Source organism: Solenopsis invicta, chromosome 16 (genome assembly GCF_016802725.1).
Source record: "Solenopsis invicta isolate M01_SB chromosome 16, UNIL_Sinv_3.0, whole genome shotgun sequence".
NCBI classification, from domain to species: domain Eukaryota; kingdom Metazoa; phylum Arthropoda; class Insecta; order Hymenoptera; family Formicidae; genus Solenopsis; species Solenopsis invicta.
In genome coordinates, this window is record NC_052679.1 from 3578130 (window position 1) to 3603069 (window position 24940).

The window sequence follows — 24940 nt, forward strand, 5'->3', positions numbered from 1 at the left end:
AAATATTAAGCAGCTTATTATATTTCTAAAAAAATGAAATTAGTTAATAAAACGCTTTTATATTGCAAATTTTCGTGAGAATTATATATTTAAAGATTCGTAAAGTATAGTTACTAGGGAAAAAAAAAGAAATACATCATACAATATCCATTTTATAACAATTAAAAAAAAAAGACTAAATCACCATCATAAAGTCATTTATATTATATTTGCTCTTGCAAAATTATGAAAAGTGGTTTATTTTATCTCCACATAAAAAATGTTTTTCAATAAAAATAAAAAATAAATATTTTCGTTTTCTCCTTTGCTACTTTTTGTTTGCTCTTAGAGGGCTTGATCGTTAATAAGTACTTTATCCATCTGTTTTCAGTAGAAATATCTCCCAATTCATGATTAATTCGTCCAAATGTGCATCCTTCTTGACATATAAATAATCACGATGACAGTACCGGTTTTTAATAAGACCTTTTACGGCCTGTTATTGTATGCTCTATTCTAATCTGTACCCTGCAGAGCGGGTCTTGGCTATAGGATTTATGAGCTTACGCATCGACACGTACACGCTTCGCCGATCGACCGGCCGGCCGGCCGGTCGACCAGCGTTTACCAGCAATAAGTAACGATAATTACAAGCTAATGGAGGCGATGCTCGCGCGTCCGGTACGCGCCGCGGTGGCGGCGGCGACGTTTTGCATTCGGTATTTAAATTAACCGATCGATCGACCATGTTCACCTCGCACATTATGCAAATGCCGCGAAAACACGTAAAAGTATTCTGCAAAACCAATTACGCCGACGCGACACCACCGCACCCGCCAGAAGTTAATTGCGAATTTTTTCGCCGTGCAGTCATTACAGGCCCTCGCCTTCCCCTTTCCCTTTATCCCGATCTCCTCGCGAAAGAGAAAGGAAGAGAGAGCGAGAGAGAAACAGGGAGAACGAGAGGTGGTACGGGATCCTTTGCAATTTTGAACGGTCAAGAATGCCGAGCACGAGCCATCATTCCTGAGGAGTAAATTCGGGCTGACGGTGTATACACTACTACTGTTTAAAGTAATGGAATCTGGGGGGATAAGAGTAACGAAATACTTATAAGCGTTAAAGCGCGCGACGTTAATACAAGACGTTCTCCCCGTCCGCCGCCGGTAGCAACAAGACATCCGACGCTGACAGTTTACTGTTCTCCCGCGCGTTTAACATATCTGACCGAAGTAATAAAGATATGTTTCACCGCGCGCGGTACAAGCCCCGGCTGCACCGGCGTGGAACGTCTTTCAATCACGATGCACGAAAATATCTCGGGTACCTTCACGCTACTTTCCTGCTACATGTTACGGCGCACGAAGCGTATACGAATGTGAAAGGAGACACGATATACGCGAGATGTAACCGGCGCAATTACCAGGAGATATAATGACGAAGGCATATTCAAAATTACTCCGCTCTTGTAAAGAAAGGCTTACACGTTGCGTGCTCTTTCAACGTTCAGTTTCTTTCCAAGTGTGTACAGGTGCTCTTAACAGTAACCGAAGGGTTTGCTTAACAGCTGGATCCGAAATGCGACTGTCACTCTAACCCGAGTTTCATCAAATTCGTCGTACCCACACGGGCACCAGCCGTGAATGACAACAAATCGAGCGCGAGAAATCAGCTTCGCTCTCGAGAGAGTTCATTCATGGCGATCGTTTGTCACGCGGGTTCACCTATTTAAACGTCACGATCGGTCGACAAGTGTCGACAGCGTTAGCCTTGATACATTTCGCCTACACGCGCGCGGAGAACGGCTTTTCCATCTTCCGCGTGTCGTACACCACCTACGTGGCCTTTAGCTGCTCAAGGACAGCGTCCCCCGGCACCATCATTACCGCGACTCGAACGCGTGGACAGCGGGCACCTCGACGACGACGACGACGACGACGACGACGACGACGACAAGCCGTAAAGCTCATCTGAGGTAAACATCCTCCTCCGCTCGTTCCCGTTTCTCCGCGCGCACGCTTGTAACGCGAAAACAAGTCGTGAATAAAATATTTCCCCCGGGAGAGACCAACCGCACGACGCGACATATAATGCCCCTATAATTTCGTAAGGAACCACCGTCTCTCCGTGCGCACGTGCATTTCGCGAAAGAAATTATTCGACGATTGCGCAACTCGTAATCGGACGCTTAATTGGATTGCGCAACGATAGGTAAGGCGACATAAAAAGTGGGCGGTAATTAATTCCATCGCCTCGCGCCCGTATCCTCCGCTGCTGTGTAACAACGGTGTTGATCACGGGCTATTACTAGACGTTACGGCAACAGATCTCAAACTGCGTTATACGGAATGTGATTCGTTTTCTTTGGGGAACTCGCAAGTTTGCAGCAAAGTGGCACGCGACATAAATATTATTGTCCAGAAATATTAAAGAATATTTAAAATCACGTGCTTTACACGTACAAGGAATGTTCGAGATTAATTTTGACGAGCTATAAATTATGCAATCAAAATTCAGCTCTAAAATATATTCATCAAAAATTGAATCGTATAAATAGATCTCTAATCATTCTATTTCTAATGAGAATTTCAGAAAACGCGCTCTTACGCGTGCGTCACAAACCCTGACACGAGGCCGCGCACGTGGGTAGCGCGCCGCAAAACGCGTGGGCCAAAACAATTCCCCAGTTAATTAAGATAATCGTCTCTTTATGACGACATAGCGCGGCTTATCTGTCGCCACTCGGTGGCGAAATTTGTTTTCGCGCGAGGAGAAAGGATGCGCGATTTAACGGGTGAATTTTAATATAAACGAGGTTGCGCCCGTGTCCTTATCAACGAGCGACCGCGAACGGTGATTTAAATTCATGAAAAGAAAAATGAAAACGCACGAATGGCTCGCGAGCCGAGTGCGGTGCGTGACGATTATTCGAGACGATTACTCTTCACGCACCGATTAGAGAAATCAGCCGTTTCGATGTAAAACGATTAAAATGATTTAAACGTATCGATCTTAGAATTGAATACTGTTTGTCGTGCGGCCCTAATGTGCAATTACGCAAGGAATAAATCAATGATCCAGACGCGCGTGTAATTTGCAACGCAATCTTTGTCCATGTGACACGATGCATAATTTTAATCGCGGCGATTATAATGAAACGTGATGGGTTTGAAACAACCTGTTTGCTTACATGAAAAATATCCGCACGAATACAAAATCTTTAAAGTGGACGACGCTTTCTCCCGGTGATAGCATACCTATAAACTTGTAAATAAATATGCAAATACGAAATATCTTCAGTCTTATCTCGTTATTGAGACATTCTATATCAAAATTGAAATTAATTATAAATTTATCAATAAATTAATAAAATTGAGATGGGTTCACGACGGTTTAAGTAAAAAAATATTATGTTCACACATAGCACCACTGTTATATTTAAACAAAATTATTTTAGAAATATTATAAATAAATAGGCAGTACGGGACATTTTAAATTTTAGCTAATTGTTAAAATATTTTGAATTAGGGTTAAAATTAATTACAAATTATCAATAAATAATTAAAATTATTTTAAAAATATTGTAAATAAATATGCAAATAGGATATTTTAGCACTTCATCTAATTGTTAAAACATTCTATATCGAGGTTGAAATTAATCATAAATTCATGAATAAATGATTAAGGTGGTTCTCTAGAGTACTACAGGAACATGTAAAATATTGTTCATAATGCCTGCCATTTACAAAATTGTTTTAGAAATAAGAATGCAAATACGCAGAAGTCATACAATCGTATTTCCTCAATTACAAAATTGTTCTATCAAGCATTGTAATTTCATATGTCGAGTGCATTGCAGGCGAATGGTAAAATTGTAATCGTAGAATGTGATATTACCGCGAAAATTGCTAGAATAAAGATGATGAAAGGTAAAGCGGCGAGGCGAGGCGGTCCTACGACGTGATTCGCACCATGTGCGAGGGCATGCCGGGTGGTCGCCCGGTCGCCCATTGTGGGTCAGTGGGTCTAATTACGTATAATTAGCAATTTGTATCTCGCCTCAATCAAAGCCCTTCCCCCCTTGCATAACCAGCACGGCGCTACGCCGCTCTCGAGACTTTTGCGCCGGGGAACTCTCGCGGATCGCGTCCTCTCCCTCCCCCCTTTTCACTCCCGTCTCTCGATACCCAATCGCTAAACCCGTGAAAGTGTCCGCAAAAAAGATTGAGCGGAAAAACGACGGAAAAAAAAAACCGAGATTGTGTCGTGCGTCATTTTTTCGCCCGGTGCTTCCCCGACTCCCGCACGGCGCGGCGCGTGTAATTACTCGCAGGCCGGTAATTATTTTCCTCGTCGTCCTTTTTTTCTCGCCGCGCGAACCGAAGCTCCCGTGAAGAGAGAAAGAGAGAGAAAGAGAGACGCAACGTGTCGATCGAGATCGCGCGTGGTGTGTGGTTACGGTATCGCCGGCTGTGGGTGTCGAAGCCGAGCGTCGCGCGTTTGCGCGGGAGGGTCGCGACTCGTGACAATTAATCGCAACACTCGAGAAAAATCTCCGCAGGTGCACCGCCCGCGTGCGCGTCGACGCGTGTACGCATACGTGTAGACGTGTGCGTGAGTGCATGCGTGTACGTGCCTGCGCGAGCGGCAAATTGGGCGTACTTTATGTCACGAAGCGTAATTTACGCGTCGTTCGCCGCCTTTTCGCCGGGAGGTAATGAAATGGTAATAACTATGTTGCGATTCGGGGACGAGCCGCCGCCGCCGTCGCCGCCGCCGCCGCCGTCGTCATTACGCCGCTAATGTGGGAAATTGTGTGCGCGACCGTGGCCCGGCAGAAAGAAATCGCCGCCGTGGCCGCATCGGCGGCGTGACGGGTTTAAGCGCTTAAAAGTGACATGAATTCTAAGTAGCCGAGCGAAAGCGACTCGTTCCAATTTTCGCGCGACGATATACCTTAAGGAAGAGGGCTCTCGAAGGATTATTCGAAGGTGCAACGTCAATTAAATGCAATGAATAGAGTAGAAAGTAAGATAGAATAAAATTTTTAAAGCGGAAATTTTTGACACAAGAACGAGAAATAGGGAATAAATGCGCACTTGCATGAAAATCGCGATCTCGAGTGCGCTGCATCTCGAGATCCTTGAGAATTATTTTCCCTTCCAATAGCGTAAAGATACGCGACGTTCGTAATTCTGTTAAGTACAGCGCGGAGAAGACAATCTCTTTTAGCCATCAGATTTCTTCTCAGGTGTACGGCGCACGACGATTATCTCCCGCGGATAGAAAGGAGGGAACGAGACGGCGAACGGAAGAGGAGGAAGGCCACTGTGCGATGACGCGGACGCGCCGGGATCGGGCCAGGTGGCCGACCGATTTGCCGCGACCACAATAGCGCGTGGGCCGTGGAATTGTCCTGCGGGGACACGCGGAGCCACCTCGCTTGTACTTATCGCCGCGGTGACGAAACGCAGCGAGTCGCGCCGTTCTACCGCTGGATCTTCCTGGTTAAACGCGCCATTCTATTTTTCCAATCTCGGTAGAGCTCATTCCGCAAAACTTGACGAAATTCGTGCACATTCATTTAAATGTAATTATTTAAATTCAAACAAATACATTTTTATGATCAAAAGAAAATATGATAAAGCGATTTAAATAAATTGAATTTATTGAAATTACTTTATTACATTTTATTCCTGTAATTAGTTAGATTCAAACAAATAATTTTTTTTATGTATAATTTGATAAAAAATAAAAGATAAAGTAATTTCAATAAATTGAATTCATCGAAATTACCTTATTACATTTTATTTTCATCGTAAATAATCATTTTTCAAATTTATAGAGATATAATTATTTATTATAATTTATTACACTTTGTCTTTAACTGTAGGCCAAATAAATAATCATTGAAACAAACATTACTATATTATCAAATTGAGCAATGTAATTTTGTTAGCGTTAACTACGGCGGAGTTTATAGACATCTCCCATTTCACACGCGATAGTATCGTATTCACTGTGTGAAGATAATTGGTAAGATGAGACGTGGATGAGAAGCGCGACGAGTGTGTCGTATTAATCGACGTGTCGGCGAACAATCGAATTAGGCGTCTCCGGGCACGATCGCTCGCGGAAGGAAGAGAAGATGTCCCGTTTAATTCGCTGCGCGTGGGCATCATCGCGAGAGCGAGAATCAGTTTCGAGCGGTGGCGGCGGGCGGTTAACACTCGGTCACCGGAGTTCTTTGGCTCAAGAGATCCCTCTCTTTCGCCCCTGCCCCTGCCCCTCCCCCGCTCGTCCTTTTCCTCCTCGCCATCGTGCTCCTGCTCGTAGCCGTTCGATCGTGGCCAGCCTTGAATACTAACGATCGCCACTTCCTTCCTCTCGTCGATGCTTTCCGTCGCCGTTGGCCGCTGAATTTCAATTCGCCGTCCCATTTCGACGCACGCATTCTTTTTCGCGTCTCGATTCGCGATTACGACTGCTCGGATCAACGAGAACTCGACCGCGACAAAATGGATTCAATTTCCATTCATTTCGATTCATTTTGTAGCTCTTCCCCTCATAAATAAAAAAAATTATTGCTCCCCGCAATTTACTTGTAAAATTAAATATTCGCCGGGAACTGGTCGACGAACCTTGAACCAGGACCTCGTTTTTTAAATCTTTACGTTCTTTAAAATGTGCATGCATAAATAAAATATTACTCTCTCCCTGTAATATACGACGGCTAGTCGGTAGATTACGAAATTTCGCTTGCGCTCGTTGCACACACGAGACGCGTCGTCAATATTACGATTTTTTTTTACAGTCGCGCGCGAAAAGTTATAAAATCACGGCAAACCGTCGCGCAGGAAAATAATCGTCTCGATCGTTTGAAGGCACGTGGCCGGGGCAGTGCGCGTTTACGTGCGTGGGCCGTGCGCGTAACCACCGAGCGTGTGCCTCTCTTTTTTTTTTCTTTATCTCCCGCGTGCACGCGCGTGCGCCGATTTTTGCGTCCGTGCCGCGCGGCGTGGCACACTCGCCGATTTCAATGCATACTTTCTGGCCACGAACGGCTCCGATTCGACATATCTCGATCCGGTTCGCCCACGAATACCCGGGGCACCACGGTGCGCGTATGAATATGCAACGATAAAGCGCGATTTATTTATAAGTATGACGCCGGAGATCGATCCTTCCACGACGCGATCGCTGAGGAAAAATTTCGCGCGTTTATGGTCGAAATACAAGATCGCCTCGCTCTGTGAAGTCTATATCTGACGAAGATAGTAGAATATCTGACATTTTTTATTTTCTTTTATTTTGTCATATTTCACAAAACAATTAAGATCAACAGAAATAAAAAGGATCTCTGAAAAAGTATAAAAAAAGTAACAAATTTAATTTTTTTCTCTTCTTACAATGAAAGAAAAAATTGCAATGGTGGCAACCATAAGGAGATAATCATACAAAATTTTGTTAATAGAATTATAATATATAGTTAAGTGAACTATAATAATATAGTTATTGCAGCTACGTTAATAGTTAAGAGAATTAATAAAAAAATAGTTGTAATAATAATTAACTCAGCTGCAATAATTATTGTATTATAGTTAATAAAATTTGTATAGCTGACCCCTTATAGTTGACATTATTACAATTTTTGCTCCAAGTGTACAGAGAAAAGATTAGTTGAATTATAGTCATGTCAACTAAGATCCTTAGAATAGTGATAACTACCGTTGTTGCCAAAGTTTAACAATCATTATCTTATCTTTAATAGACATTTTTTTAGCAATGATAGAAAAACTTGAATTAGGTATTAACGCGCTGAGAAAACAAATTTGTTAAAAGACTAAAATATTTAGTTGCATAAAAAAAGGACATAGTTCATTCATATCAACCATTCAAATTTTTCAACCAAGACTTAATTAAACCAACTCATATTTAGTTGCACGTATCGGATTAAATATTTTAGTTTTTCAACACAAATTTTTTTTTCCGGGCACTAAGTTGATATTTCTAAATTCACTTTTTTTCGTGTAAATAAAAAGAGTACGAGATAAAATTGACAAATTATTATTATCATTCTTAAAGAAAAAGAGAGATAATCTGTTATTAAAATTCTCTCAAAGGATTCACGCTGCGAAAATTCGCGGACAAAAGAGCTCACGTGGAGGGTTGCGAACACGAAGTGGGTTACTTCGGTGACGAGCGTGTTTTCAGGGCCGCCTCGCCTCGCCTCGCGTCTCGGCGAGAGACCGTAAAAGCGCGTTGCTGGCCCGCTTTTACGGTCCGACAAAAGCCGAGAGTTACGATCGTGCTTTTCATTTAATTAATTTCACCGTCACTGCCGCGAACCCTCGAAAATCGAGCGATTGTGTTGCGCACCGGGGTCCCGTTTCACCGCGGCGCGATGAAAAACGCGGTTTTCGCAGTCGCGTAATTGGCCGTTGCGCCGGCCAGTGGACTTTTCAAAGAGTTGGTCACCAACGAGAGCGGTCATATAATTAAATCCGGTAAAGGCGCGCCGTATACCCGCAAACCGGGTCGACACTCGACGCCGATAATGCGCGCGGCTTTCGGCTACGTTTAGATGAAAAAGCGCGAACGGCGGGTACGTGCTGATCGAATCGGTTTTTCTAGATTTTAACCGACCTCCCGGAATCAAAGATACGACCCCGTAAATCCGTCTTGTTAACTTGCTTACACGAGGAAACACCGTTGGTGTAACGAGCGATCGATAAAAAGTGGATGCGCGGAGTATCACAGCCCGTAATTCGAGCAGGTGAGCAATTTGTTACTCGGTGTGACCGCCTAATCTTCATCTTCATAGGTTAACGTAAAAAAAGGGCAAAAATTCGAAAATATACAAACATGCGTGATTAACCACGTCACGGAACTGTTTTTCTCGTAGGTGCGTAGTTGTTGCCATAAATCGTCGAGAACATCTTGTCTTATTGTTAATAACGCATTTTTCTTCGGTACGCTAACTAGTACCCGTCAACTAGTACATTGCCGCCTTGATAAATGCAACGGTACGAAGGTCGCCGTGCGGTACCCGTACGAAAGGTAAGATGGACGGAAGCCAAACACATCGGTGAAGCTCTCCTGAGACGCTCGCTTGAAGTAATATTTGTCGTCCGTATCGCGCTGATGTTCGTACAGATAAGCGTAACAGATAAGCGTAACAATCGGCGAGGAGTCATCGCGATACGGGTTTATGAGGAAGAGGAAGTTCCTTCCTTTTAATTACACGAAATCTCTGTAGACGTCTCGTACGCATTATCACTGACGTCAATTAGCGCTCGTCAAGAAATTCGTTTCCCCGCGATTCGTTTGACGATGGAGATACCTTGTGCTTTCGCTTTTCTCATCGTTCACTGGTAGATTTAGAATTTTACATCATTAAAGACAGAGCGGCGACTCTGAAGTCTTGGAAATACGAGATAATTTGCGATACACTTAATAAATAGAATGAAATTTTATTCGCAAGGCATTTCTTGCTTTGAAAGAATTTGAAAATAAAGCTACTATAGCTTTTAATGAACACAAGTAATTATGAAATGAGAAAGGAGCTAACATTATAGAATCCACAACAACGAGAATTTTATATCAATCTTGTTCGTAAAAAACCTCGCTTGATAAGAAAAAAAAGAAGGAAAAAAGCACGCGTCAATTTTTATAACGACCGAACGAGCTTGTCGCGTGAGACGTTTTATTAATGATGATGTCTCATTAAGCGCGCGGTCGCGGAGCTACTCGAGGTTATCAGTTTTACGAGATGGAAAGGAGGTCCCTCGAAGCGCACGGCGCATAATTCCGACATAATTTTCCATTACGAAACGAGCGCGCAAATTCGCGCGCCGCCGGTATAACGAGTGCATGCATCGTCGTCGTCGTTTAGGGCGAGATACGCCGACGATAATTAGCTCGGCATAATCAGTGACCGGTGTACTTTCGCGTTTCAAGTACACGCGATACACCCGCGAATGAGCACCGAGAGATTCATTACGTTGTTTTGCAACGCTACGAAATAATGGTAACATCAAGGAACAACAAGGCACATCCTAATTTTACCGATATGATGTTTTCGTAGAGAAAGTTAATACAAATTATGAAAAATTATGCAAATTTAGAGGCATCAAAAACAAATAAAAATCAATAGGTCAACTAACAGTGAATATGAATTAAGTAAAGAATTTAGCGATTTTTTTTCTCAATGTTTAATATCATCGTGCAGTAATAAAAATTTATAAATTTATTCCTTTTTTATGTCAATCTTCTGTTATTTTCTTTTTATATAGTTTCTATTCGCTTTACTTAAAATATTGAGAACATGATCAGGATAATTAGCCTGCGAGAGCCAGTAAAAAAAAGAATGATTCAAAGATTCTTGATTAATCAAACTGTTTATTTGTAAATTTTGAATTATTCTTCAGTATCAAGCAAATAAAGATAACAATTAAAAATATATGTTAAATATATAAAACATATAACATTAACAAAAAAATATATATAATGAGATAAAAACAAAATTAAAAGAAGGATTGCGACGGATATTCGGTAAGGCATCAAACCCGCACCCTTCTGCTACGAGAATTTACGATTGTCCACGCGAAAGCGTAGGTAATCGGCGATGATATCACCGTTATAAATAGGCACGCCTTCTGTCTCTTGTGTGTGTGTATATATATATACATATATATACACGCGTGTACACGGCTCTCACACGCGAATCTGCACCTACCTGTCTGCACGAATGCCCGGCACTGTCTCTTTCCCGTAGACAGTCGCATATATACACACACACATATACGTGCACATGCACAGGTGATCGGACAAACGTACAGATCGAAATTCATTTGCCAAATTTTTCGGGGATTCAATAATATCGGCATACACATACATAAATTTACTATTAAATGTATTAAAATTGATTCCTAACTTTTCTCTAGTAACACAATTAAACAACGTTTTTTAAACAGAACGTTATAGTTACGTTTAAAAAAACATATAAAATGTATACACGGAAAGAATAATTTTACTGCACAGACTCTAAAAATTTAGATAGATACAGATTAGAAAATAATTTTATATTGGGCCATCAAAGTAATTATGCATATAGAACGCACAAGCATAATAATGTTGCTGCAAACAATTTTGACATTATAAAAACCAAGTTAGACATCTGCTATAATTTTTTAAATAACTCTACATAATTATTAGTTTTCAGATCTGTATTTCACCAAAATTATTCTTTCCGTGTATAAATCAATATGTTACTTTAATAAAAGCGGTCTTATCTCGAATAAACCGCTTAAACTGCTTATTTAAATCTTTATAGACATTCCACTTTTTTTTATAGACTCACGTGCCTCATGATAGATCATTTCGAAATCGCGTGTCTTTTGAAATCTTATTTAAAAAAAACTTTCAAAAGGCCGTTATATAGTTTTTTCACGGCCGTCCACGGGCACATTGTGTTCCTTCGTAAAAGTGGTACGTGCGCATTGTTCAGGCGTGCCGCGTGTGCTCTCGTTGCAAGACGCGCGTCCTTCGCGCAGACCGTGAAGGGAGAGCACTTCGAGAGCGCCTGATGGCAAGTAATTACAGAAAAAGGCGATCGATAAACGCGACATTATGACTGCGTTCTAAAGACTGCGCACGCGATGGCCTGTGGCTTTAACGAGGACCACGACGAATCGACGTATATATGTATACACCGCGGAATTTGTGGACGTAAAGAAAAAAAAGAAAAAAAAAACTGGGCACGCGTTCGATTCACTTGCGGAAGGAACCCGCCGCGAAGTTTTTAAAGCGGCATCGAGATATATTTACACGCCTGTCCTCGGGCGATCTCTTTGAAATCATTTTCGTTTATTCAACGTACATTAAGAACGTCAGATGTATCTTTGATATCCTGAATGGAGACTGGTTGTATTTAAAAACTGAAGAGTAAATATTTTTAAGCTGGCTTTTCGATTTCTTAGGATTTGAAAGAACTATTATGTACGAGATTCAATTTACAACAAAAAAATTATTCCTATGTAAAATTAAAATATTATTCCTATCGGGATACCGTCGATTATTCGCGTGTTTAAAGAGTCAATATTAAATACTCTACTCTGGTAGCGTCGATGTATGACTGATGCTTGTACCTGCCCGTGGGAAGTTGCGTACTGAATACAAACGGGGATCTAAGCTTGAGGAACGATCGACCGATCGCCGGCAGTAGTAGCGGAAGTGGGTAGCAGTAGCGAATGAGTCGGAGAGCTGCATTTTGCACGACGGTTAAAAGCCCCGCGCGTTTCTTTATTGGATAAAAAATCGCCGGATTCCGAATCGATAATCGCGGGCCGTTCGCTATGCGCCGAATAACGAGCGGATGATTACAGTCGCCGTGGGATATAATGGCAAGTTGCCCGCGAATGTTAAAAAGAGCCATCTGCGCGCCTTCCTCCTCGATTACAGGCGCCTCTTGCCGAGGAGGTATACCGCTTGGTGCCGCCGGTATAACATCGCGGGGTATGTAACTGCGGCGACGAGCACGCAACATGGACAACTCGGAGTGCATCGCATAATAATAGCGAATATCCCGCGCGCGATTATTCGATCGGAAGCGATCGTCGCGACGGGGACCGTTAGGTCTTTTCATCATTTATTCCGGACGTCGAGAGGCGACGCTTCCGTTTCTCGGGGGGGAAGTAGATGCGCCTCGAGAAACGGTGACAGAACGAATTGCAAGAAGGAAGAGCGAGTGTCGGCGAACGGAACTTGATGTATCACACAAAGTGTCGCGGACGATTCCACCATTTATTTTCGTTGACCGACACGCGAATTAATCAATATAATTTACAATCAAAAAGCTGAATAGAATTCTGCTGAAAGTCGGAAATCCAGTTACAAGAGAGTTTGTCTCTTAAGGATTCATAAATTAAAAAATTTAAAGTTAAAAAATACTTTAATTTTTTATTTATATGTATAATTATTATATTTTTATTCAAAATTATGTATAATTTTGATTCAAAATAATTTACCAAAGAAGAAAGAATTGGACACAATTAAAAAAAAAAAATTATTTATGCCAATGTTTCCGAAGAAATTAACGAAAAGCTTGTTAATTCTTTCTACATAAAAGTGGCTGAAGTTTAAACAGCTTTTCTCTAGAAGACCCTGCGAAAGGTCTGGGCGACACAGGCGATCACTTCTCAAAATTCTTACACTAAACTAAGATTTTGGGACGCAATGTTGAAAGGAAAGATGTACTCACATTCCTTGTTGCGATCCATGGAGTGCTGGAGGGGTGAATCGTCGACCTCCGCCTTCGGCGGCGACTGATTGCCCTCGGCCATCTTCAATTCCGATCCTGGAACTGCACTCGCGGCCTTCCTTCCTGCCGCGTTCGCCGCTGCCTTATCCTGCTGCGGCGAGGGCTTCGTCCCTTTCTTACCGTTTCCAGTGTCCCTGCAGGCCCGAAGAACGGACCGAAACGAGCAAAACGTCGCCGTTTTGTGAATTAATCTTTCATACGTCGCGTCGGCTCGAAGAGAGGACCGATCGAGCCTGCCGGAGTGTCAATCGAACCCCAGATCCTTCGCGGCATGTTTTTGCTGCGGATGACGGAATGACGGATCAATCGACACTCGATCGGACGACGTTTTCATCAGAAAGTAAAGTCGGAAACGGCTGGCTCTTTCCTTCTCTTCGAGCGCGGGGCGAATCTTCACCGAGCAAGAAACGTCGAGTTGTATCTACGTCGAGAGTTTATATCTCGAGTGTATATCCTCTCGCGCGAGTCTCTACTCGATCTTGAATAAAAATATATAGAAATAATACGTCATTTCTATGTCGAGAATTTCCACGAACCGGCTCTGTCTTGAATAAACTATAAAGATGAAGTATCTTATTTTGATATGTGGAAAGAGATTTATTTAACGTTACAAGGACATGAATTCTTTAATATCACAGTATATTGAATTTTTATAATACTTTTATTGTTAGAGCAAATACACATTTCTAATTTTTGTTCCTGCATAATGTGAACATCGTGTAAAACAAATATGACGTAAATACTGTAAAAATAAACGTGCACGTTGCAAATAATTTTAGCATAATAGACGAAGAAAATATCGAGTCGCGCTCCTTCTGTGGCGAAAGGGTAAGAATAAGCGTCCTAGTCTCTTCGAAGGGTAAAAACATTTATCTTGATGGGTCCGTGAGACCGTCGCGGATCCAGATGGCTCGCGAGCGAAATGTCACGCAAAAGATTCGCCTGTTCCGTTTATCTCGGAGAAAAGTTCAGAGAGAAAATTACACGCGCGGAATTCATACGTAGAGAAGTTGGCGAGCCGATTAAAGATTTTAAAGCGTGAAGAGCCCAACGATCCGGCGAGGCAGTTTAAGATGCCGAGGGGAAAGTTCCGAGAAAAGATTACTCGTCACAGCTGGAGATAGGAAGCCGGTCGTTAAGAGCGTTTATATTCTCGCGTAACGATTACACGCGGTACTGATACTAAATTGCGGGTTAATCGTCCGCTCGGTTCTAGCATCTCGCGCGATCTCGCAACTCGCAGCGGCGAATTGAGGCGCTCGGAGACCCGCGAGAGAACTAATTTTGCTGCCCCCCGACTCAAGGGAGTACAATAGCGATGAAAAAAAATAAGACATTTTGAATTTTTTGAGAAAAAAAAATAAATTTTTTTAAAAATAAAGCTTTTTAAATAAAAAAAAATATATATATAATATGTCTCAAAATATTTTTGTTGCAAACGTATTTAAAATAGCGATATTATTCACATCACATACCGACTCTCAACACTTACTTCCTTAGGTAATTTATTCCAAAATTGTCACGTAAACTTTGACTTAATTATTATTTGAAATCAAGTATAGTTTGGAGCTTGTTTCAAGTACTCAAATATTTTTCCAATTAACAACATTTTAATTCAGAGTTTTAACATCAATCCTTATTTGATATTGCTACAATTAAATATTATTTTTGAATGTTAAATAACACTTTAAGTATTAAGCTGTAAATGTTTTAAACATCTAATAAAATTAATCGTAAATAAAACTGTCATCCACAAATGGATGATGAAAGAAAGTCATACGTCATTTAGATATGAGTGATACGGCAGAGACAAAGTGTTGACATCACTAAACTATTTTTATGTTAAAATATCGTTAAACTGAGGCGCCTGTCGAAAAGTCCCTGCGAGTCGTGAAATCTCAGACAAGAACGTCTGCCGGGCCGGTGCGATAATCCGCTACTTAGCAAGTTGTCTTTTTCCTGCTGCGTTTCTGCAAAGTCGGCGCGGTGCGTCCGTCGTCGTCGCGGACTAATAGAAATAACGTCTCCCGAGGTAATGACGCGGGCGACGCGCGACAAAGCGTCGGGGAGGAGACCGCGAGGCTTGTTAAAATAATCGAGGCAGGTGCCGAGAGCAACGACGCGTCTATTTCTCGATCGCGATAACGCCCTGCGTTAACGCCCAGCGCGCGATCGGCGACACGCGTACTTTGTCTATTATTTCTGTTTGCACGCGGGACGCGTGTATACCGGTTATGATCGCGTGGAAACCGGTGGAAGGTGATAACGTGACTCGGATATTCTCCTCATTTCGCTGTTTCACGAGGTTTTATTAATATTCGTTCGATACAACTCGAGCCTCTTGTATCTCGGCGAGCTCTCGGCCTTTTTGCTCTCCGCCGCGTCGCGTAATCTGCATACGGCGCGGCAAATTATCTCACCTCTCGTCCTTGGCGTCGCGCCTAGGGTCCTTCCTGTCCCGGTCCTTATCCTTATGGCCGTCCGCTTTTTTCGCCTTGGACTTCGACTTGGCGTCGCCTTTGGCGACCTTGTGCTCACCGCCGCGTTCGGCGACGACGACCACGGTAGCGCTGCTGTCGTCGCAGGATTGCGCGCCGGAAGCGTTTGAGGACGTGGTGGACGACGTCGATGCTGCTCGACTGTTAGTGTAATCCTGCACGAGGAGCGTACCTCGTTATCCCGCATTCGTTCAACGAGCACGCCGATTCTGGTGCGGCGCGAGGGTAGGATAAAATAGGCCTTACCTTAAACCACTCCGGATAGATCGCGCTGATGGTATCCAGAAGGTCCTGGTCAAGCTGAATCCTCCAAAACGGGGAGCCGCTGTCCAACCTGTGGCCAGACTCTGAAACCAAAAGTTTCCTCGAGTTAGCGTAATTTAAGGACCACGTGTAATACATCATTAAATTGAATATACAAATGCAAATACGCAATAGCATGATGAAGTATGACTATAAAGAAATACAAAATAATCACATATGTAGAGTAAAAAAAAAAAAAAAAAAATGCAAAGACGTCATCGCGAACAAGTCGCTGCTGGCGGGCAGGATTTAAAATGTGCAAGTTTCGAAGCCGCGGCGCGAAGGATCGCGGGTCGGGCCCTTAAGAGTCATTCCTGCCGCATAAGGACTAATAATGCTCCACGAACGCGATACGCCCAAAGACGTATCAAAACCTCGCGGAATGCCGATCTCGTGGTTTCTTTCGCGCATTCCGAGGGATTCCCTGCCTAATTTAAACGTTCATCGGTACCGAGGGGATCACCCGGTGGGATGCTGAGGAGAACGGCGGTGTCGAGGAGTCGCAGTGCATCCCCGCGAGGACGCGCGCGGAAGGAGAGACGAAAGAGAGAAGGAGGAGAGGGCCCCCTCGTTACGGCGACATTCTACGGGTAAGACGCGTGTCCTGCCTTCGTAATCGAGGATCGAAGAGAGCGAGAGATGAAAAACGAGGAGCACCGCTCCCAAGGGACTTTCGAATACTCCGATCGGCGACGGAAACGCGATTTTTGCGACGCCGTTAGGGTGAACGCGCTTTCTAAAACGTAACCACGCTGACTGCCGTGTGCCTGCACTGTGGGCTTTACATAAACGCCGCGAATCGAGTACGTAACTCCGATTCCGTAATTCGATTTCCCGAGAAATTTTATCAATAAATTAATTATCAAATTTCAGGAAATGTAAGATATTTAAATGCGCGTCGCGTAAAGAAGAGAATGACGTAGAGCCAAGGAGTATTTAAACGCAGAAACTTGATCTTTAAATCGAGTTATTTTAAATCCGTGATATTTCGATACGATATTTCTTGACAAATACATTGTTTTAATAATTTGAACAATTTACTTTTAATCAATTTATTTACTCGTGATTTTATATCAAAATTCTTGCTTGTAAAAGAACGATTAATTTTTCAGTGTAATCATAATTATCACATATGTTTGAATACTCGATTATTTCAGACTAATTAAATTTGTTTAATTAAACATCTTTTATGCGTTTTTTTTCACTAATTTATTCTTTCTTTGCAATAGTTTAATTAATTCTTTTTCTGCAAAAGTCTTCGATTCTGTGCATTTGCCACGTATCAAAATGCTGTAGGCCAGAGCAGAAAGCAATAAGAAATCCGAATGTACCCTCCGGCGGAGGGAAGGAGAATTTCACCTTAACCCAATAAATGATTAGTGTGCCGCACGGTGCCGGGAGAGCGGCATAAATGCTCAATCAGTATGCGCGCGTACCGGACAATCCGCTGTAAATCACGTGCCGTGAATCATTCGCCGACATAAATCTAGCCTCGGTCTCTGATCAATACGCTCCTAACCGGTCCGACACATTAGTTAAACGCAGTACTAGTCCGCCGTCGTTTACGGGACACACATGGGACACGCGAGGTTCACCTCGCGTGACTTCCCCTCACAAAAAGTATCGGCAATGTCGATGGCCTAATAGCGCCGATTCGAGAGAATCCACGACAAAGCGATACATCATCGGCGAGACGCACGTCTCCGATCGTTGGTCGGATATTGATTTATCGGATATCGTCGCGAGAGCCAGCTCGGGAATAACGATCACGAGTCCGCTGATAATAATCAATTATTTAATTTTGAAAATGAATTTCGACGCGTTGTCAAGATGTTTCTAAATCCAGGATGCATCGTGATTTCAGAATATTTTTTATGTATTTTCTCATGAAATATAAATCACGAAAAATACGTGAAATATTTTCCCTTCGACATCGTCCATTAAATAAAATAAACAAGCACGTTCATTGTTAAATATTGAAAAAAAATAACATTTAAATCAATTCTTTGATTCAATTAAATAACGTTTTGTTGCCTTTAATTTCTATGTATGTCAATAGTTATTATTTTAACACATAATGTATGAACAATCTCTCTCAACTTTTGTGATTGAATCGCTTAGTTTCAAAGTAAACAGCGTTCATGTGTGTTTCTAGTAAATAGTAAACTGAATTTGGATTTAATTTAATATTTCTTGAATTAATGTATTCAACTCCATTGTTTTAGCTGAATTAACGACATACTGAGCAACGGCGACTTAAGTCAGGAATGATTAAAAATAACTAAAATTGGATAAAATTCGACATTATGAATTTAACAGTGTTGAATATCCTCGATGCAGCGAGAGCAAACTCGACGGCGGAAAAGCAACGATCGAACACTCGAGGGGAACCCCCTCGGGAGAATCTGCCGTAAGATATATTCCGCGAAAGATTCCGAATGCGAGATGCATTCTTCGGAAGCGGCGCAGCCACGGCGACGGCGGCGGCGGCGGCCATCGAAATTCGGGCAAATAAATCTCGCGCTCCCCTTCTCTCTTTTTCCTCTCCTCACCGCAATCTCTCCGCGCGATCCCACAGGCTGCGCGTGCATACACGTGTACGCGAACGTGCACGTAGAGAAGAGACGCGTACGCGAGGGAGCACGTGCGTGTTGTTTCGCCCTTGCGTCTACCTCGAAGCCTCTGAGTCACTCGCTCGCTCGTCACAGGCTACCCGCCGCTGCACCGGTAGCTGCGAAAAACTGCACGCTGCACTTCGGGAATGTCGTCGGCATGTACAGGGTGTTCCCCTTCGCCGCGCCCGGTTCGATTCTCTCGACAAGAACGGTGCGGCGAGCTCGCGGGTTTACTCGAGTCGGGTCGTCTCTCTCCCGTTGCGTCTCAACCTTTTTTTCTCTCTTGCTTCGATCGCTTCGTGGAATCACCGATCTTCCTCTTGGCGATGACCGCGCGGTCATCGCGACCCGCGGAGATTCTGCGCGAAATGTCGCGGTTCTTAGCATCTGATCTGTGATGTAAGTCACGAATCGAGTAAGAATTTATTCCAATTAAATATAGAATGTATGTGTGTGTGTGTGTTGATACTAACATCCAAGTCAATTCTCTTTTAATTAAGAATCTATTAATAAAATATATGATCTAATGACCAAACATATCCCTGTTACATTTACATAGAGACTTATTATTATTGATCGTAAATGTATCTTTTTACAATATTAAAATTGTAAATTTTAAATTCTTTAATTTTTAATATTATAAAAATCAACGTTAAAAAAATTAATTTGTTATACAACTAGATTAAAGTAATGTTGATAATGTTCTTAAAACTTTTTAAGAAACATTATACACTTGCCAAAATATTTTTTGTATTTATTTTATAAACAGTATGTTAAAAACAAACGTTTTATATTAAATATTGATTCATATTTAGATGCTTTACAAGTTATTATGTTAGGAATAACAAAATGTTTGTATTTTAATAATATTTTTTATTTCAATAAATTTTAGATCATTTTTAAGTTATAAATCTTTGCAAAAATTCAATAATCTCGATTCAGCATCGTCACATGTCCGATTACTGGAACATTTTTGCCTTATCTCGATTTTAGCAAGAAAATTAATTCTAAATTGATAATAAAATCTATTGTTAAAATTACGGAAGTTCCGACGCACTTTGCATATCAATCCTTGAACGGAGATATTCTTTTTAATCTCCTTTTGTAGCGCGGGCAAGTTTTAGCATACGTAAGCTATGATAAATGTACCTCCATGCGGAATCATACGGACGGAGGAGGATCGAAACTTCTTCTGCCTTATTGTATTCGAGTTAAACGTACGAGAGCACGGCCAGGGGGCCGGAGAAAGGATTCGGGTGGAGGGCAGAGCACGAAGAAAACGGAGAGAAGCCCTCGACGACGCGGTAGGAGGAGATTCCCTTACAATAGCCGTAAGCTTTGCCGCTCATTAGAGGCGAGGTCGTGGGTCACGTGGAACCGCCGCTTTGTACCTTGTTCCTGTATATGTAAGTTACGTACAAACAATATCCACGCACGGAGATTCCTTTTCCCTGAATCGTACCGAGGATCGCCTCCATCGCGGATTACATCGGATATGATCTCTATGATCTCGAAAATCAGCAGAGTTTATCCTCGCGCCGATTTTCCAGCGAAAATCTCTATCGAAATCGTACACGTCGTATCTCTAGTTCACCCTCGATAAAAAAATTCTCTTTCACAGCAAACAAATTGGCGCACGTAAAATATAGATAAAACAGCTGCGACGCTAGAGCCGACGTCGTAGAAGGAACGTCCGGAAGGAAAGTTCCGAGGAATGACTCCCGAGGAACGTTGAACATTCGGCTCGGTGGCGGAACGCAAGTACAATCAACCGCACGAGCAAGAGACCGATCTCCCCCTCATGCACGCGCGCGGTTGGTCGCACAAGTATTACTGTAAAGACAATAACGACGCGTGAAACACAAATTAATCGCGGAATGCGTCCCCCGGACGTACCGCGCGCCGCAAGTCGTAAAGTTTTAATTGGAATCGAGGGGCGCGCGACGCGCGACGCGGCCACTCGTCGAGAAAAGTCCCCGGGAGTGTGGTATCAACGTCCGGGAAGTCGAAGAATCGCTCTAACGAGTACTCCACCGCGCGTACTCAAGCGACTAATCAACGACGCGTCGGGCGTTCCGCCGTTCCTCCCGACGAGATCCTTCTACCGCGAGGAAAACCGCCGAGAGAGAGAGAGAGAGAGAGAGAGAGAGCCGCACCGCCTCGCGTTGCGTCTACTACGGGGTGTCTCCCTTTGTTCTCGGGCGTCCCACACGGGCTCGCATTGAACCCGTACGATTATAAATTGCCCTGAGAAAGCGCGGTCGGCCCTGTGGCCGAGCGCATCGTGGCCAGTGTGCACTCTCGGAGGCACGCGAGAGACAACGGATGCATCCATGCATGCATGCATGCACATGGGTCCGCGACGCTCACACGCGTTCGCTCGCTCGCGCGAAACGCGTACTCGAGTGAGCGCGGGGAGACTTATTTACCGGAGGTACAGGGCCCACTTAACCCGTAACCCCCAGCTTCGTATATCTTGTCGACAATGCGTACCGATGAATTCAATACTTCCCGCGGCTCTCCTCTCCTCCACCTTCGCCAGCCCACCACCCAACTTCCTCAATAAAATTCGTCTTGAGAAATATGGCGCAGCGCATCAGTAGTAGCTTTTAACGCGCCCTTTCGCCGTTGCATTCTCTCCCGACGAGACCTCCGTGAGATACATCATCGTGTCTTTTCTATTAAATGTATTGACATTGAACGTTAACGCAAAAACGTTGCATCAACTTTATAAATTGCATCAAATTATATCAATTATCAGTTACCTATATTGAGTATATAAGATAAATTAAAAGTACAATGAAACCTTCGTAGTCTTCTAAGGTTGAGTGGAAATTTTCGAATTCACTCGATGATGCACGAAAAGTCGACGGCACCGCTATATACCAACTCAAAGTCTCCTTCCGCTCGGCTTATTTCTTCATCATCTCGCTATCTCGGCGATCGCGCGTAGGCGGGACGCGAGCGGAGATCGTCTTGATCAAGGCGCACGTTCGATCGACCGGATCGAGCGCGCTACTGATCCCCGCCGCGCGGAACGGATCAACGATACCATTGAATCGCCGCGCGATTTCTCCTTGGCGATGGTAGCGCGATGATGGATCGTGGGTGGACGCGGTCGCGAGGTGATCGCACGGAAGAACTCCGGCGGCCATCAAAATCGTAAAGTTTTTAAAGCGTACGCTGTTATAGGATTTCGTGTGGCCGGCCGCATCGACGTCTTCGTTGTTGTCGTCGTGGTGAAAGTCTCGCTCTCGGTCGCGCTGGATGATTGATATCGTTGGCGCAGCTTGCTGCGGCTCCGAACGCAACACACAAACCTCCCTTCACTTTGTCGCCGACATGAATTTCGTCCCGTCGGGGTTTGTCGAGCGAATTTACTGAGATTGACCCATATAACCGGCACGTTATTGCAATTATCGCGGATGTAAATAATCTTAGAGCATTAATTCTGTGATAATGACGACGTGTCTATAAAAAGAAAACTATGCAGTTAATTTAATTAATTACCGTGAAAAAGAAAGATGTATGAGATGTCCCGTAAAGATAATAAGTTCAAGATCAGCTTATTGATATTCTATACTAAATAAAATATATATTATTTCTTATAATGTGTACACATAGAAAAGCGTTGTTGAATCAGTCTAATTGGAAATATCTTGTTAATGCAACATAGTATTAAAGAGATTAAAAGTAAAGACAATAATGAATAGTTGGATGAATAAAATTTAATTGAATCAATTACATATATATTACTGACAGTCCATGATTCGATGTTTAATCAAATCGAAACGCGTTTTAATTCATATTACAGCCTTTTTTTTCAGTGTACCGATAAGATAAAAAATTGTATATGAGCTGTCAGCTACAAAGAGACAAACTGAGAAAGACAGCCGATTCTTCACGTGAGTTGTCTCCGTTATTTCCTCGCTCGTTTTCTCTGAATGGTAAAACGTGCCCCGTGCCTGTTTACAAGTATTACCGAATCGCTCAGTGACTAATTGAAATGCGTCTCGCACTAGTTACGAACCGATAATGAAATTTGCATGCCCCATTGAAAGTTTTCCTTGCCGCCGGCGCCCTTCGTGTCCGCGACAAGAAGTGCGTATCTATAATCGGCCAGCCAATGTCCTGCACTTGGCTCGCCGTGAGTATATATCTATAGTCGAGAATGACATCATCGACAATCTTCGGCGTACACCTAGCGCGCGTAATCGGCGGGCGAAGGCGTATCAGCTGTGCCGTATCTTATTTCCGTCTTATTCCCTTATGCCATCGCGAGTTCTCGCCATCCGTCGCGTCGAATCGGGTGGGTGGCGAGAGGGACGGGCTTCTCTCGTCGCGAGGGTCGAGGGAAAGAGGGGAAAAAAAGGACGCTCGGCGTCGGGCGAGTGCCGTTCCTCTTACGCGAGCGGAAAAAGGACGGCGGGGAGAGCTGTCGCGCGCCGCCGTGTGTAGGTCGCGTGTCGGCAAAGCGGGCTTATGCCGCGGCAAAACTAGCCAAGCGTGAGATGACGAACAGCCTTGCAACGATTCGCCGATAGGCCGCTGCTACCGATGATATACCTTTCGATTTATCCTCCGCATTCTCGCGATATCTCCGGGAACGTCCGAGAAAAATGACGAGCGAAATGTGGCCGGGAGCGAGAATAGCGTTTAAAAATAAAGAAGTTTAAGTAACTCTAGTTGTTTAATAGGGAAAATCTTTCTGTGCTTTTACATTAGTAAATTTCATTAATTTTTACACGAAAAGAACAATTTCGCTGTATCATCTAAAAATTTAGCTATACGATACAGATTAGAAAATAATTTTATGTTGAGCCATCAAAATAGTTACGTAGGCGGCCCAGGCATGATAATGTTACCACACAGACAGTTTTGACATTCTAGCAACCAAACTAAATATCTGATACAACTTTTTAAATGATTTAACATAATTATTTTCAGATCCGTATGTCAGCAAAATTATTCTTTCTGTATGCCATAAATATAAGTTTAGAAAAATATGCATTTTAATAAATTATTCCTGATGAAACCTGTTGCGAGAGAGAGACTCTATATTCAGAAATTGTAATCTTTACATAGTCACCTGTTCCCACGAATCTCTTAAAAATTTCGCTTTACGAATCGATAGCGCATAAAGAAGACGCGAAGCCGAGAATCGCAGCGGAGACACGCGAATTGAGCGGTACACGCATTCATGCGCCGCCACGCAAATGCAGTCGGACTGAATTCGAATCGGCTCTTCGCAGGCTTCTTCGCCTTTGCAAAGCCAGGATATTCACAGCGCCGCTTTAAAAACTACACTGCACGCACTCGGTTTCGCGGACAGTGGCGGCGACCCACGCGCCCGCGAGAGGTGACAAACAGCCTAACAGCGCCTCGATAGCGATCTCGTTTCGGCTTATCCCGCCGCTTTGCTCTCCTCTCGCCAGCGCCAGCGCCAGCGGTTACAAGACACCGATGCACAGCTCGAAACCTTGTACAACACTCTCGTTACGCTCTGCCCCTCCGTCTTCGATTGCACGTTGCAAATGATAAATGGCAGGATGCGCGTCGAAGTAGTAAAAGCCAGCTCGGCGGCCGGAGACCGGCGCGGCGCGTTGCGAGTGGAATAATTTGCTACCAGGCTTGCCGCACATTGCGCGTCCTTTTCATTAAAACTTCCGAAACGCCGCCAATAATCTCGCGGCTATTATTCCGTGTATTTACGGTAATTGAGCGGCGGAGAAATCGCAACAAGAGTGAAACTGGCAAGGAGAACGAGAGAGAAGGAGAGGGAGAAGAGGCCACTTGGAACGAAGAGCGCTCGATGACGAAGAGCTTATCGACGATTGACTAATAACTCGTTATCGGACCGGACTGACGGCCTTTTGCCCGTCCCGTCAGATAATTCTAGATTTGCGCCGACGGATTTCACTAACCGTGATAGAGTTTCGCATAATTGGCGTAATTCCGGATAAGACAAGTTGGCCTTATATATACTGTATATAATAACGCTAATGACTTGCACGACAAGCGAAACATCGCCCGGTTCCATATAGAGAGAACGGTTTTGCTAAAGTATCTAAAAATTTAACTGAATACAGATCTGCAAATTTTGATGATTTAACAAATTTATTATCGAGAAAAACATATACGCGCACGTAGAAAAACAGTGTTACCAAAGCATCTAAAAATTTAGTTGGAAATAGATCTAAAAATATTTGTTGCATCATCAAAAT

The 24940-nt window shown here is 43.2% G+C and overlaps 1 protein-coding gene across 2 annotated transcripts in view; it reads right to left on the minus strand.

Annotated features, from left to right (window-relative positions):
- Positions 1-24940, minus strand: part of LOC105195902 (myocardin-related transcription factor B) — a 209379-nt gene that overhangs the window by 56772 nt on the left and 127667 nt on the right. For both annotated transcript variants that reach the window (XM_039458796.1, XM_039458793.1), the window contains exons 2-4: positions 16045-16145; positions 15721-15953; positions 13241-13434 (exon numbers count right to left, since the gene is read on the minus strand). In XM_039458796.1, the coding sequence (XP_039314730.1) occupies positions 13241-13322 (82 nt within the window). In that variant the 5' untranslated portion in view covers positions 13323-13434; positions 15721-15953; positions 16045-16145. The remainder of the gene's footprint in view (positions 1-13240; positions 13435-15720; positions 15954-16044; positions 16146-24940) is intronic.